The 17,071-nt window shown below is 43.7% G+C and overlaps 1 protein-coding gene across 8 annotated transcripts in view; it reads left to right on the top strand.

Annotated features, from left to right (window-relative positions):
* The window catches only part of LOC143516511 (disintegrin and metalloproteinase domain-containing protein 11-like), a 47,251-nt gene that overhangs the window by 8,114 nt on the left and 22,066 nt on the right, over window positions 1–17,071 (top strand). For all 8 annotated transcript variants that reach the window (XR_013131723.1, XR_013131724.1, XM_077008151.1 and 5 more), the window contains exons 16-19: window positions 7,988–8,059; window positions 8,177–8,269; window positions 10,751–10,831; window positions 16,525–16,575. Coding sequence is in view for 6 of the 8 variants with exons in the window: in XM_077008151.1 (XP_076864266.1) it covers window positions 7,988–8,059; window positions 8,177–8,269; window positions 10,751–10,831; window positions 16,525–16,575 (297 nt within the window). In the remaining 2 variants the exon portion in view is untranslated. The remainder of the gene's footprint in view (window positions 1–7,987; window positions 8,060–8,176; window positions 8,270–10,750; window positions 10,832–16,524; window positions 16,576–17,071) is intronic.

Raw genomic sequence — 17,071 nt, forward strand, 5'->3', positions numbered from 1 at the left:
TTGCTAGTAGGCAAATGGGGGGGGGGGGGGCAGAATATTCTCAGCTGAAGTCTAAGAAAGGGTGTTCTCATCTAAAAGAAAGGGTGTTCTCATCTAAAAGAAAGGGTGTTCTCATCTAAAAGAAAGGGTGTTCTCATTCAGGAGTGGTAGTGTGATTCTGAGTCTGATTTGGTGTTTTGTCTTAATACTGCATACTTAATAACTCTTAATAATGCATACTTATGTGATGCATATAAGGAGATAATATTAGGATGCTGTCAGTATTCTGGGCCAGGGCTACTCTGTGGGCCAAATTTGGCATAATTAATTCTCCCGTCAAAATAAAAAAACATTTTTAACAATTTATTCTGGGTCCGGATGGGATGGCATTTGGGTCCGTATCTGGACCGAGGTCCGTTGGTTGCGGACTAGGAAATAGAAATTTGCAGAGTTAATCAGGAATGAGATTGGGTCCGGACAGGACTGCATTCGGGTCCGGATCTGGACCGCGGTCCGCCTGTTAGTGACCTCTGGGATAGAGTATATGAACAGACAGGGTGTTATGTAGGCCAAAAGGCATAACCAGGTATTCATAGTGTGCAGTTGTTGAAATTAATGTCATCTCTTATTTGTAACAATGTCATGCAGACTAGATTACAGACACTTATCTAATTTTATGAACTAAGCCAGTGGTTCTCAAACTTTTTCTATCATTCCCCACCTCAGAAGAAGGGGAAATTCCACACCCCACCTGTCCCATATCACCCAAACAAAATGGTAATAAAATACAAATGGGGGTTGGCGATCGTAATTTGTTGATGGGGGGTGTGGCAAACTTAATTTGTTGACGGGGGTGGCGAACGTAATTTGTTGACCGGGGGGCCGGTACAAATTCATTAAAGGGCCGAATCTAGCCCTGGTTCACAATGTTCCGCAGACATTTTAAACATCCGGGGCTTATGCAAAATGAACAGGCATTAAAACGACAAGCTTAAAAAGGTTCATTTCTTCCAATTGCTTGCGCCCCACCTGCAATACCCATGCGCCCCACACTTTGAGAAACGCTGAACTAAGCCAATCTGTAGGGCTGTTCTAATGCTACAGGAATGAGGGGCAACGGGTAAAAATTTTTCATTGTAATAGCATTCAGGGCCCAATACATTGTATTTCTTACAAAGAAAAACCCTGGATATTATTGGATAAAGCCCTGCACTAAAACTCCCTAACACATCCATGGCTTTCTGTTTAGCTTATATCAGTGGCTGGACTTTAGATTTGGGGGGTAATGTGTCTTCTATGAGATTCATAGCACAGTTATAGGGATGATGCAGGGAAAGTCTTTTATTATTATTGAATACTTCTCTATGGTCAGAGTATTCTACAGGAATGGTACTAGTGTCAGGTTGGGAACTTTCAGTTCAGTAAATAGTTCTCAAAACAATGGCAAGACCAAGATGCAGTCTATAGTGAGGGACAGTGAGGTTGTGGAGTAAAGAGTGATACACATGACAAAAGACTTGAAGATCAACCACCTTGTGGAGAAACTTGCCACGTCAGCACATGGAATTCACTCGGTCTGATGGACAAATCAAGCAATACATGACTACAGTACAAGCAAATGCTACTGTGTAGCCTGCAATGCCTCTTCTTGTGGGACAGATGAGACGAGTCACACGCCATGGCTTCAGACTGGTCTGACTCCAGAGATTCTTGGACTATTGCAGGACCAGGTCTGGTTTCAGGGTTCTCAGCAGAGCATAGTTTAGCAAGCAATTAACCACTGGATGAGAGTGGTCAAAAGGAGCTCAATGAAACACCACAAAATTGATAGGTGCTTGATCAGAAATAAAAATACATGTGTAAAATACAAAGAAGTAAAGAAAGATGTTAAGATACTTCAAAGCAAGAAGGCATGGATTCGGTCACAGAGTTGGTAAACCCCTCAAACATTAGTTGGGGCTATCTGAGAAGTCTCCACTGGTAAGTAATAGCAAAGGTAAGGGCTTCAGTATCTGCTTTCTGCATGATGGTGAAGTAGTCTGTAGATACAGGTCGCACCCAGACACTTGCAGATCAGTTTATACTTATTACAGTTTTTCTCAGTCGATTTGTTCATTTCTCAGATCAGAACAAAACTGTTCATTTAATCTCCACATCTTGTCACTTGTGCACATCATAATTGCATTTCTCATTGTGTTTCACATTTTGGAAACATTTTGTACATTTTGCAAATTGTCTTGTTTTTTTGTCAAATTATTTTTTGCATTATCAATTGCTTATGTTATGTTTATCAAAATGTGTTGTACAGATTGTCTTACCCTGTCATAATCTCTAAGGCATCATCCTTAGAGCCAATCCCAACATCTCCAGGCAAAGGCAGGGTACACCATGGGCAGGTCACCAGTCCACCGCTTGGCCAACACACACTCACACACCTATGGGCAATTTAGAGTGACCAATCAACCTTACCATTCATGTTTTTGGACTGTGGGAGGAAACCAGAGTACCTGGAGAAAACCCACACAGGCACAGGGAGAACATGCAAACTCCACACAGAGCAGCCCAGACCGAGAATCAAACCCAGACCGCTTTGCTGTGAGGCGACAGTGCTAACCACCACACCACCGTGCTGCTCTGAGGCATCAGTTTACATTTATTTCTTTTTTATTTTTTGTTACATTTTGGTAATTTATCCCAACTTCATTAAATTGTTCACACATGAACATTCAGTTACAGTAAGAAAGGGAATTTGTGAAGGTTTAGATCAACCAGTGATCTCAACCATAGGTCAGAGGTGCGTCTCATGAACCTTTACTGTAATTTGCAAACTTTTATAGATGCTAAACACTGCAGTCTCATAATGGAAAGACGAGGCCATGTACAGGGTGAACAGCCAAGAAGAGGAGTAAGACTGTGTGGTGTAGAGGAGTAAGACTGTGGTGTAAGGTTGAGGGGACAAAACAGTGAAATAAGGGCAACAATTGTGGACCATGTAAGTCATGGTCTTATAATGGCTGAAGCTGGTCGCTAGGTGAATATTGGAAGAACAACTGTCTCTTCAATTGTTCAAGCATTTCATAGAGAAAGCATGTATGTAAATTCAGAAATGTGCTCTCTGCTGTAATGCTGCACACTGACATAAATTCTGATGTTATAAGAAAATTGTTATTGCATTTTGTATTGCATTGCATCCAAGCCAGTAGTCTTAGACCATACAGGACATCAAAATTAGCTCATAGGGGGGGACAGAGGTTCCATTTTCACACAACAAGAGGAGGCTGTATGTGCTCAGGTTGTTTTGAATGTGTAGAGTAAGTTTCTAATTTTGCAGTTTTTCAAGTCAGTTGTTTGTAATTTCTGAATTTCAATCAGATTTGTTTTGTCAACAAATTGCAGTGTGAACAATACAGTCAAACAATATTGCTGTACAAATTTGATTCCAGTCCAATTTCTTGCTGTCAGTCTCCCACATGGTCATGTGTAACTTTGTGTTCTGTGTAAGTTTGTATTTTGTGTGTAACATGTTTAATTTGATATTCCATAGAATGTGCAGCATTCTTGAAATCAAAAGCTTAGCTAGTTTCCATCAGAATATATTTACAGTCTGACTGTGACTTATAGCCTATGAACAAGGCAGTCAAGTATTCAAATAATTTTGAGTGAAGTATGTGCTTTTGCAGGTATTTCGTTGAGTTTTGCTGTTTGCACCAACTGTTTTGAGAAATGCACTAGTTGTGATGCCAATGTAAACCATGATGTGAGAAATGTACCAAATTGACTGAGAAAAACTGTAATAAAGGAGTGATCCAGAGCTGAAGTCAGGTAACATGCATTAAAACCAGAAGGTTTGTAAACATATTGGGTAGGCACAAGAGTTTACAGGAGAACAGTCCAAACTCACAAAACCAGAGAGCAGTCTGTAGGGTTTGAGTACAAAGGGTAAAGGAGGGGAACCCATTCCCCATTGGGTGGCCCAGCTAGTAGAAGTCCACGTTTATTGTTATATGTAAACATACACACGTGGACAAAATTGTTGGTACCCCTTGGTTAATGACAGAAAAACCCACAATGGTAACAGAAATAACTTTAATCTGATAAAAGTAATAATAAATAAAAATTCTATGAAAATGTACAAATGAAAGTCAGACATTGCATTTCAACCATGCTTTAACAGAATTATTAAAAAAAATAAACTCATGAAACAGGCCTGGACAGAAATGATGGTACCCTTAACTTAATATTTTGTTGCACAAACTTTTGAGGCAATCACTGCAATCAAACGATTCCTGTATCTGTCAGTGAGACTTCTGCACCTCTCAGCAGGTATTTTGGCCCACTCTTCATGTGCAAATTGCTCCAGCTGTCTCAGGTTTGAAGGGTGCCTTTTCCAGACGGCATGTTTCAGCTCCTTCCAAAGATGCTCAATAGGATTTAGGTCAGGGCTCATAGAAGGCCACCTCAGAATAGTCCAGTGTTTTCCTCTTAGCCATTCTTGAGTGTTTTTAGATGTGTGTTTTGGGTCATTATCCTGTTGTAAGACCCACGACCTACGACTGAGACCAAGCTTTCTAACACTGGGCAGCACATTTCTCTCTAGAATCCCTTGATAGTCTTGAGATTTCATTATACCTGCACAGATTCAAGATACCCTGTGCCAGATGCAGCATAGCAGCCCCAGAACATAACAGAGCCTCCTCCATGTTTCACAGTAGGGACAGTGTTCTTTTCTTCATATGCTTCATTTTTCCATCTGTGAACATAGAGCTGATGTGCCTTGCCAAAAAGTTCAATTTTTGTCTCATCTGTCCATAGGATATTCTCCCAGAAGCTTTGTGGCTTGTCAACATGAAGTTTGGCAAATTCCAGTCTGGCTTTTTTATGTTTTGTTGTCAACAATGGTGTCCTCCTTGGTAGTCTCCCATGAAGTCCACTTTGACTCAAACATTGATGGATAGTTTGATCTGAGACTGATGTTCCTTGAGCTTGAAGTTCACCTTGAATCTCTTTATGTCAGGGCTGGCTCGGATGCCGTGCCGTCCACGTCCGCTAGGGGCACCCGAACCAGTCCTAGACTCCAGCAGCGCAATCAGCAATGATCTGTCTCACCTGTTGCCATGGCTTCATAAGGAAGCGTTTGGAGACAGATCATTGCTGATTCGTTTTGGTCTTATGCCGTCTCGTACTCAGCCTTCTCTCTCTTGTCTCGCTCCTAAGGTGTCTCGCCACCTTACTCTTGCTTTTTCTAGCCCTCTCTTGTCTCTATCTTTTACCTTTACTTATTCCTACCTCCTGCGCCACGTCTGGCCCATCTCAAGTTTTCCACCAACCATATCTCTTCCTGTCAGTTACTCTTTTGTTTTTGGGAAGGGTTTTTGTTTTGTTGCGGCGTACGCCTCTGGCCAGCCACTTCCCCTGGGTTCCTTAGTTCGTTTTACGCGTTGACTTTTTCCGCGTTCTTTCAGTTACCTTTATTTTCCTACCGTGTCTTCACGGTTTTAGTATTGCATTTCTACGCGTTGAGTTTTCCGCGTCCTGGTGAGTTTCGTTTTACTTCTGAGTGTATGCGGAGTGGTATTCTGTTGTGTTTTCTGTTTGTTCGCGCGTGTCTATGTGATAAGCACTTCTCCCTATTTGTTCCTAACGGCATTTGGGTTCTATTCTCCCTTCGTTTTCTTACGCGTGTGTACCGGTCTGTACACCCCGCGTTACACTTTAGATGTTTTTCTTGACTCTTTTGTTACCATTCGTGTTATCCATCTCTTTGATTTGTCATCAATTTTCCTCCTGCGTCCACGTCCAGGGAGGTTGGCTACAGTCGCATGAATCTTACATTTCTGAATCACATGTGCAACTGTAGTCACAGGAACATCAAGCTGCTTGGAGATGGTCTTATAACCTTTACCTTTAACATGCTTGTCTATTATTTTCTTTCTAATGTCCTGAGACAACCCTTTTCTTTGTTTCCTCTGGTTCATGTTGAGTGTGGTACACACCTTGTCACCATACAGCACAGTGACTACCTGTAGCCCTATATATAGGCCCACTGACTGATTACAATATTGTAGACACTTGTGATACTAATTAGTGAACACACCTTGATTTAACATGTCCATTTGGTCACATTATTTTCAGGGGTACCATCATTTCTGTACAGGCCTGTTTCATGAGTTTATTTTTAAAAATAATTCTGTTAAAGCATGGTTGAAAAGCAATGTCTGACTTTCATTTGTACATTTTTATAGAATTTTTATTTATTATTACTTTTATCAGATTAAAGTTATTTCTGTTACCATTGTGGGTTTTTCTGTCATTAACCAAGGGGTACCATCAATTTTGTCCATGTGTGTACCTACACAAATATATTTAAAAAATATTTTTATAGAAAAACATCAGAATTTCCTCTGGAATTCTCTTATATTGTTACGATTGACACAGGCAGGCGAGACGCAAGTGCAGGAAGTTTTATTTTAAAACATATAAGCAAACGGGGGGGAAAAAACAGGTATAGGAAACACACTCCACTTAACGAAAAGACACGGCGAAATGGGCAAAGCAGAACAGGGAACAGATACACAACAAACTACAAGAGACACACCCATCTAATATGTAAATCAAATTGTCAGGAACGGCCATTACGCCCATGACCGCCAGAGGGTGCCGTCGCTGGAATATTGCACCTGACTCCAATATACCACTCACCACACCCTACAGGACTCTGTGCATAAGTATTGCCCCTCTGAGTGTCTTTACCAAGCAGGGTTCCTGTGTATTTCTCTGATTGATTCTGGTGTTTGATCCTTGCTCTGTCTTTTTGATCCTCCTGCCTGTCTGGCCCTTTTGTTACCTTTGTCTGCTGCTCTTAGGGCGTACTCACACTAGGCACGGTTTGCTGGTTCCGTGCTGGGGCCCGGTTACCCCCCCTCCCCACTCCCCCTCTGGCCTGCACTCACACTGGCTTCATCAAGCCGGCCCGAGCACGCTTACGTCATCACAACGTGACTTTATTTGGAAAAAAAGCGCGCTCGCACAACACTATGGAGTTCACGATTCTCTTTTTATTGTATTTTTGTAGTCGTTTTTGGGAGTGCAGAAACACGGTGCAAGCACAGATTTATCGATAATTTAACACAACGATTGTCTGCTAATCGCTTTGCCGCTATGACTGTTTAACGTGAGCGTCGCATCACTGACGTCATGTTTGAGTTCCAGCGAAATGAACCAATCACACGCACCAAGCGGGCCCGGGCACAGATAGCGCTCACACTAGAAGCGAACCGTGCCCGAGTCCAAGTGAATCGTGCCCTGGCCCACCTCTTCAAGCGGGCCCGAGCACGTTTAACTGGGCCGGGCACGGTTCGGAGCGCTCACACTAGCCAAACGAACCGTGCTTCGGCAGGGAACCGTGCCTGGGCCCGGATCACAGACCCTAGTGTGAGTACGCCCTTAGTCTTCTCTGCTTTTTGACTCACTGCCTGGTTTTTGACTCTCCCATTTTTGCCTTGCCTTTTTGTGCTGCTGCCTGTCTACCCTTCAGGGTTGTCCCCTTTGGGACTCCTGTTTATAGTTTTTCTGTATTAAAATTCAAGGTCTTTCATACCTGCTCATGGGTCCTTCTCCACCCTCGGGTTGACCACCGTTACACAAATCCAAACAGTACAACAAGGATGGGGGAATAATGACCAGGAGTAGCTAATGAACCAGGGTGACAAACACGACAAGGGAATATATAGAGAACGCATGGACATAAACCAGAAACTCGGACACGGGTAACGGGGAGAACAAGGAACAATCTGAAAATATAGACGAACTGGGAGATTGGGGAATGGAAACACATACCACAGAGCAGCACAGACCAGATTATAGACCTGGAATACCAATCTGTTCTTGCCCCTGGACAGTACTGTAGCTTCTCCGCAATGGCACTTTTCGGTCTTGTTGTGGTGAGTGGTGTGATATTTACTGACCAGAGTGTCTAATAAATCTCACATCAACCACTCTCTTTGTCCAGTTACTAGACCCTCCTGAGTGTGGGAACGGCTTTGTGGAACCAGGGGAGGAGTGTGACTGTGGGTCTCAGGTGGTAAGTTCAAACAGCTACATCTACTTTACCTTACCATGTGTAAACACTAGTCATGCACAAATGTCTTTGTACTGGTTACTGTGGTTTGAGTTCTTAAGAATATGTGCTGTTGTCTAGGAGTGTGCACGCAGTGGCGGAGCCTGCTGTAAGAAGTGCACTCTGACCCACGATGCGATGTGTAGTAATGGACTGTGCTGTCGAGAATGCAAGGTGAGTTTCAATCAGAGATGTTATGTTAGAGCACAAACACGTGCTTCTACTCGATGTAAACACACACTTACAGACGGCAACTTGGGATGCCTCCTTTCACAAGGCATCCAGTTTTCACTCTGCTTGCACTTTGATAGTCTTGTTTGAAGTCCAAACATTTTAACAACCAAGGTGACACTAGAGAGTTTTGACAGGATCTCATACACTGTTCACTTGCTGGCTCAACATTAAATGTAATTCTTTTAAAGATTTTCTTTTAATACCTTTGAATTTATATAATAATAAAGGAATTATAATTCTAACTTACAAAAATACTATATTGGTACCTAGTTAGATATTAATTTGGAACAAAGACTCCTCAGACAGCTGATGAGGATCGTTTTGCTGCTTTATTATACAAACAAGTCCACGTTATCCAGACGTCGTAGTAACAAAAAGGCAAACATCAGAGCATAAAGTAATAAATACCATACAAACTAATCATGATGGTGTAATGGTGATCAAGAGCCAGTATGCAGTTATTGTATTAAATTACCTTATGATTGTGACAGGCAGGGAGTGTGAAATAAAATGGAAGGTGATCACACCAAGTCTTAGGGAAAAGGGAGGTTTTAATGTAGAAATTGCACAAACCAAAAACCTGTGACAAGATCCAAATTAAGGATACAATGACCAGCAGTCAACTGGTACAAAGACAAGACATATATAGACAAACAAATGACTGTCAGGTGAGGTGGATCATAGGCCCCGCCCACCTGAGGGACGAACACAACACAACAACATGACAACTGCCGCTGTATACGGGGACGACCAGTAAGGGGCCCGCCGTACCGTGACAATGATAATGTGCAAATCATGTGTAAAACATTAACAAACAGTGCAAACAGGCAAATAAATTTAGCTTTTGCATAAATTACATGTATTTAATAGTGCTTACAGTTTTTACCTAATGGCTTATAAGTTTGGAACAGAAATAAATCATGTAGCTGTCACTTTTGTTAGCTGGTAAATAAAACAATAAATGATTATTTAGAGAAATGTAATTAAATATAATACAGCAAATATGATAATGACAGAAAGTTGTATCATGCAAAGCAATTTTTAGTTTAGAGGCTTATTTTTTCATTCAAAAGCTTCTCTGTCATTACACCTTTAACATTATACTTCATTGTGCAAATCAATGCATGCTCTGCCAGTCAGGTGGGTGAGTCTGTCACTTCAGTGGATCCTCCGCTGATAATGTATGTTAAAGTCTCCTACCATTATTATCTTGTCACTGCATACCGCTAAATTTTCCTGCATAATCACTGGAATCATTAAAGAAGTCTGAGTAAGACTGGTGGTCTGTACACATTGGTCAGTGAGAATGCTTTCTTATTTGTAGACGGATTAGTTATGTACTAATGTACAAATCAGCTGTACATCCATTCACTCACTCTGTAAATTGGGAACAGATAACTGGCCCTTTGATGTATTGATTGACAATAATCTCAGTTTTGGCATTAATATCAAAGCAGTTATAATATCAGTATTTCATAGCTTTAAGAACATCAATGGAATTAGAGATTACCTATCTAAACTAGACCTAGACAAACTCTGCCCTGTCTTTATGTCTAGCAAAACTGATTCTAGCAGGTCTCCTAACAAGACTTCCAGAAAGTCAGTTCTGTGACACACTGGTATATTTTAAGAATTCAGTGGTGTAGAGCAAGCATATTTATTTCATATGCTGCAGCATTATGATCTGAGTAGAACTCTCAGATAATTAGGAACTGTAACAGGAGAGCAGGCAGGAATCTGAGACGAGATTCAAATAGGCTTTATTTGCCACACAAATAGCAACATGTGTAGTGCTAGCACACACATTTTAACACACACAGCGAGGACTCAAAACAAAGACAAGCAGCAAGCGCAACACGAACACACATTTAAATACCTTAAATAACATACACAAGACCCACATGCAACACATAACTTTGACAAGACGAGCCACAGGTGAGCCGGATGAATGTACGCACAGAGAACCACACCCAAAGGAAATACATATATGGACAGAAACAGATGCAGAACACACACACCCGAAGGCAGGGGTCAGGGGTTATACCGTGACAGGACCTAGTCAATCCTAACCAAGACAAAAACTAAACACTAAGGAGCAGCCTTAACCTACTGTTCTGGTTTTGAAACTATTTGAGAGGGAATATTAGAAAAGCTGTGACACTACATGTTTTTATATCTGAACTAAAATGTTTTCATTATATCAGATTATCAGGTCAGTTTAAAATGATCTTAAAAATGTACTACATTTTTTCCCTGTAAGGATTACAGGAATTATCCAAAATCCATTTTATTTAATTGAATTGAAATTTTATTCTCTTGAAATGTATTGTTTTAGTCTTGTTTTACACAAAGTTTTAATTCCAACTCTTTACATCCTTTTGAGCTATATATATCTGTGGTGTCGTTTGTGTTGTGTTGCAGTATGAGCTGAGAGGAGTGATGTGTAGGGATGCCGTGAATGACTGTGATATCCCAGAAACCTGCACTGGAGACTCAAGTCAGGTACAACAGTCCTTAAAATACATAATCTTCAGGTTTTGCTATTTCATGTTTTGCCTTCTTTGGTCCTGAAACCTGGAGTGGGAGGGCAGATTGGGGCTGGATGCTAGTATAGATGTGTAAGTTGAGTCTGAATTAGTGCTGGGCGATATGACCAAAATTCTATAGGCTATCACTGTATTTTTTTGAAATTATATTGGTTTCACTATATTTGATGGTTTCCCCCCCCCCCCATACATGATGTGTTAACTGCATTGATTATGAAAAGAATTACTGCAGTAGAGTGGTTAAGAGTACCCTATTCCACGGTTAGAAAAATGTCTCCACCTAAGTATAATGTAATACAGATTTGCATGGCCCCACATGATCAGTTTTCAAATGGTAGCACTAAAGTAGTGAATGAATCATATAGCATGACAGTTGCAGTAAAAATGCAAAACCTTTTATTTAAAAAATTTTTCAGACAACATTAAAACTATAGGTTTATACAACTCATGTGTGACGTTTGTGGGTCGGCGAAGGACGAGACACAGAATCCTTCCTTTATGACTGACGTCACTTTTAATTTAGACACGGATTGCGCAATAGCGCACAGATAACAGAGACTCTCACACAGCAACGTGTAGACTTTAGACAACGACGAGCACAGGACACTGCGCGAGCGCACATTAAATAGACAAACCACATTAGCCCCACGTGATTACGAGACGATTCACAGGTGAGACACATTATTCACACGACATAGCCATCACCACAGAGTTCCGCTGACGCAGACAAGGCACGTGGACTACGAATACACACGCCCAAAAGGGAGGGGCCGGGGTCCTCAACGTGACAGACGCCCCCTCCAAGGGCACTACCCGTCCCGGGGTGCCAACAGGACCGAGTGCCCCGAACCCACGACGATGGGCGGATCCGACGCGCTCAGTCCTGCGTCTGGGAGGTGACTGCCCCTGGCGAAGCGTCCGTCACGAATCGCCTAGCACACCCTCCCTGGGAAGACCGGGGAAAAAACGTTCGACACATTAAATGGCACAGTTACAAACACACACACAGGCACGCTTACACACAGTGGCACGAGAGGGAAGAACGGGTTAGGCACACATAGGGAGGCTAACAAACACTGGCACACACACATATGACATAAGCGCCAGGCTTCGCGCCAGGAGGAGAGCGAGTAGGGGAGAGAGGTCCGGAGCTGCTGGCGCTGCGTTGGGCAGTCCCCCTCCTGCCTTCGCTGCGAACCCTCCGCCGGATGCAGCGTGGCTGGCGGACGTGCCCGGTGCAGCGCGGCGGGCGGAAGTGCCAGGTGCAGCGCGGCGAGCGGACGTGCCAGGTGCAGCGCGGCGGGCGGACGTGCCCGGTGCAGCGCGGCTGTAGGACGTGCCAGGTGCAGCGCGGCGGGCGGACGTGCCCGGTGCAGCGCGGCTGTAGGACGTGCCAGGTGCAGCGCGGCGGGCGGACGTGCCCGGTGCAGTGCGGCTGTAGGACGTGCCAGGTGCAGCGCGGCGGGCGGACGTGCCCGGTGCAGCGCGGCTGTAGGACGTGCCCGGCGCAGCGCGGCTGGCGGACGTACCAGGCGCAGCGTGAGGGAGCTCCTCCTCGTAGTCCATCAGCTTCTCCTCGCCCTCCAGGACCCCCTCCATGGACTCAGCCGGACTCTCACCCCGGGAATAGTCCATGGGGCTGGCCCTGGAAGGTCTGGAGGACGCGGTCTCTCCAGGAGTCCTCCTGCCTTTGACGGTTCTCACGGAGGAGGGAAGGCTCTCCTCCTCATCCTCCGTGTAGGAGTCGCTCTTGGGTATTCCCGAGCTCACAGACGGGGAATAGTCCTCTGCTCCGTACTCCACTGTGGACCTGTCGTCCTCCAACTGAGGGTAATGGTCCCGCTCCTCCTCACCCTCCTGGCCCTTGGGAGAGAGACCCACAGGCGGAGGGAGGTAGTCCTCCTCCTCTGACTCCTCCTCCTCTTCGCCGTAGTCTACGGTGGTGTCGGTGTAGACGGAGGGAGGGTACTCCTCTTCCTCCTCCCCCTCCCCAACATAGTCCACGGTGGGAGCAGAGTAGATGGATGGAGGGTAATCCTCCTCCTCCTCTGACTCCTCCTCGGAGTCCCCCTACCCGAAGTCGCTCTCCGGGGTGGACTCCGTAGCACCGAAGACGCAGGAGTCCACCCTCAGAGGCGAGAGGGCGCGTGCTGGATGGGGGCATCGCTGGCGCTCACGCCAAATTCGCACCACCCCCTCGCGGAGCTCCTTGGCCAACTCGGGGTCCTGCGTCCTCCGTGCTGCGGCCAGCTGGAACGCGCAGACGGGATCCTGCTCCAGCTGCTCCTGCGTCGGGGGGTCCTCTTCCTCTACAAGCTTGCCCTCTGGTGGCGATGCCTGGTAGAACTCCGGGACGCTCACTCTTATGGGCGAGCCCTCCCGGGAAGGTGCAGGGTGCCGCTCTCGCCACACTCGGACCGCAGTCCGGTGGTACTCCTCCTTCAGCTCGGGAATAGTGGTCTCCCGAGCTGCGCAGAGCAGGTAGGAGCACTCCGGGTCCTCCATGAGCTGCGTCCGAGTTGGCGGAACTTCGCGGCGTGGGGGAGAAGGTGAAGAGCGGTGATGCTTACTGGGCTTCTTGCCCTTCTTTGGCTTGCCCTTGTAGCCCGGCATTTTGTTGGTGTCTCGAAAGGCTCGTCGTTCTGTGACGTTCATGGGTCGGCGAAGGACGAGACACAGAATCCTTCCTTTATGACTGACGTCACTTTTAATTTAGACACGGATTGCGCAATAGCGCACAGATAACAGAGACTCTCACACAGCAACGTGTAGACTTTAGACAACGACGAGCACAGGACACTGTGCAAGCGCACATTAAATAGACAAACCACATTAGCCCCACGTGATTACGAGACGATTCACAGGTGAGACACATTACTCACACGACATAGCCATCACCACAGAGTTCCGCTGACGCAGACAAGGCACGTGGACTACGAATACACACACCCAAAAGGGAGGGGCCGGGGTCCTCAACGTGACATCATGTGCACCAGCTACACGTAATATTATATATTGCACACCAGTTTGTTAATAACAAATAAGAGGTGGTTAGTGTTCTGCCCTCATTAAAGAGTTCCCCTTCCTTAATTAGACAGGTCGGATTTGGAGAATTTATTCAAACAGACAGCATGCAAAGAGGTAAACTAAAATAAAGAAGCAAAATAAGACACACAATCAGCACAAAATATGTACTTACTACCATATCTAGTGCACATGTTCAAGCATGATAAAGCCTAGAACTAGCCTAGCACGATACTAACTAGCTTAACACGCGAAATAGCGAGATGCTATTAATGATCAACAACTGTTGCTTCAATGAAATTACAAACTGTGCATAAATTAGTGGTGGGCCGTTAACGGCATTCGTTAATTTGATACTCTTATCGGGCGATATAAAAATGATCGCCGTTAATCTATTCTTAAAGTTGGGTTGGGAACTGGGTCAAAATGGGTAAGCAAACTATGATGACTTTCAACTTGATAGTTTAGCTCGGCTGTATTCCTAACCAAATTGCACAGTAGGGGCGAGAACGAGTTTTCAAACCTGTGAATTACAAATCGTACATGTGTTTACATGGATGCAGCCACGAAGTCGCCAGATTTGCTTCATGGAAAATTCATGTTTAGGAACGTAAAGTGTTACCGGAGCGGAGCTTGGAGCGGTCGTTTTCTGCATGGTCCTAGCGCTAGATTCGTCGCTATTTAAATATTTCTTTTTAACCGTTAAAACTGCAGAGGACCAAAACCGGCTTTTGAAAAAGTCCCCCCCCCCAAATTACGTCCGTGAGGTTAAATGTACTAAATGTTGGCTTACATTTCAAAGATCATGTTTAGCTGAATAAACATGTTATCAACCCCTTTTAATGTACAGTATAGGCTTACAAATTCATGTTTAACTGAATAAACCGTTGAACACGAGTAGCCTACATTTTATTGAGCATGATTTTTTCTTCAAGTATCAAAGTAGAACAGCTTTCTCAAGCAGTCATTGATGCATTTTGGAAACAGGTGATGAGCCCCTGGTTTGCACCCTCTGTATTAAGAAACCCTATCTCAAAAGCTGACTTTTAGTCATTACTTGGGTAGCACGCATATGAGCCATTTTATTATAGATTAATCTAGATTAATCTAGATTAATTTCAAGATTTCAGTGAGATTAATCTAGATTAAAAAAATTAATCTATGCCCACCCCTAGCAGAAATATACACATCTTGTGTTTATACAAACAGTATCCATGAAAATACTCACACACGATGCTTCTACAAGTGATTTCACAAGAGGATGAGCGCAAATACGTAAGCTGTTCAATCTACCGTGCTCAAAACTGGTCTGACAAACAAAACTACCGGTCACTTTCTATATGGGTCACATGCTTATCGTAAATCTCAAACGCCACCTAGGGGCAAGAAAAGTAAATAACACATGGAATACTTTTAAAATGAACCCAGTCCAGAACATTTAGACATAAAGTAGACAGGGCCGTTTGTCAATGGTTGTGTTGTACTGAAAAGTTCCACATATCTTAGCTTTAATTAAATAACAATATTTAAACAAATAAATAATTACAGTGGTCGAATACTGGGGAGATGGTACCATCTCTTTTAATGTGATAAAAAGCGAATTATTTCGAATCATTTCAACCATGTGTATAAATATGTAACTTAATTAAGCTAAAGATGCTGGAAAATATTGAAAATGAACCTTAGTGCCGTACAAGTGCTTGAATTTCACATTGTAAAAGTGTATGAAAAGTGTATTAGTGCAAAACATAGAGCTGAAGAGTGGAACACACGAAGTAATAAAAATCGAGATGTGCACGACCTCACGATGTGACAGCCGAGCCACCGCAATTGTGTAATCTTTGCCGAGCGAACCCTTGCGCTGGTCGCCACGCGTCAAGTTTAAGCAGCTTTATGGGTGGTACAGCAGATTGATCTTGTTACCACCAGCCGCGACAACTTTTGCTCGACAGCATTTGCAGTAAGTGACTGTTTGGTCCACGTCCGACCTTTAAAACCCTATGTACTTCCTGAAAAAAGTTCCTTTGGGGCATCATCTTTTACTTTAATGTTTGGTAGAACTCCTGGTTCAGAACGTCCCTCGTTTTCAGCAAGCTAGATTTGCGCTCTGTTGCCTGTATTCTTAGCAGCGCAGCAATAAAAAAGCGTGCCTTGAGAAACAATTACCGGCCATGCTGCGTTCCGGACACGTTTAGGCTATTTAAACCGGTGTGGCCGGTATATGAAAAATTCTTATCATAACAAATATAAACACCAGTTTTCAGTGGGAACTGGTATACCGCCCAGAACTAGTCTGAATGCTTTATTAGAGGGACCGTTTTGGACAAAGAGATCGCATCCAGGACTAATAGACTCAAAAACAGCTTCTATCCTAGTGCTGTGTGGGAACTGAACACATCTAAACGCACACACTCTCTCAGATCAATGTAGCAAATTTGCACTATTTTATATTTTGTCTTTTTTACCTGTGTATTATAGATTTTTCTTATTTGTTGTATGTCTTGGGATTGCTGCTCAATTTCGTTGTAGGCCTATATGTGCTATGACAATAAAAGTATCTATCTATCTATATGAGAGATTTCCCTTCTGACTTGAACTGCTGTCTTTTGCATTGTTCTCTTACAGTGTCCACACAATGTTCACAAGCTAGATGGATATTTGTGTGACAACAATCAGGTAATCTTTTCAGAACTATCACCATTTTTTATCTGGTGACAATTAAAAAAATCTAAATAAAGTTTATTGAGTAGTTTATTAGTTTCGAGTTCCGAATAGTTTCTAATCATTCATTAATTCTTTAGCAAGGTATAAAAGTCTTCAGTGAACACCCAGTCACTGTTAAGTATTGGCAGTCTATCACCAGCCTGTGGATCCAGCCATTTATGTCTATTGCTCTCTCACTGTGTATGACCTTCTGCTGGATCTGGTTTTTGATAGTAGTGAAAATAATCATTTTCAGTAATCATAATAACAGTCTGCAACAGCGCTGTGATCACTGTCCTGTTCTTTATCTGTTTGGATGGCAGTTTGATGGCAGCCATCCATCCATCCATTGTCACTTTATCCGGGTTCGGGTCGCGGTGGCAGTAGTCTAAGCAAAGAGGCCCAGGTTTCCCTCTCCCCAGCCACCTCTTTTAGCTCCTCTGGGAGGATACCGAGGCGTTCCCAGGAC

This window comes from Brachyhypopomus gauderio, chromosome 6 (genome assembly GCF_052324685.1).
Source record: "Brachyhypopomus gauderio isolate BG-103 chromosome 6, BGAUD_0.2, whole genome shotgun sequence".
Classification (NCBI taxonomy): Eukaryota; Metazoa; Chordata; class Actinopteri; order Gymnotiformes; family Hypopomidae; genus Brachyhypopomus; species Brachyhypopomus gauderio.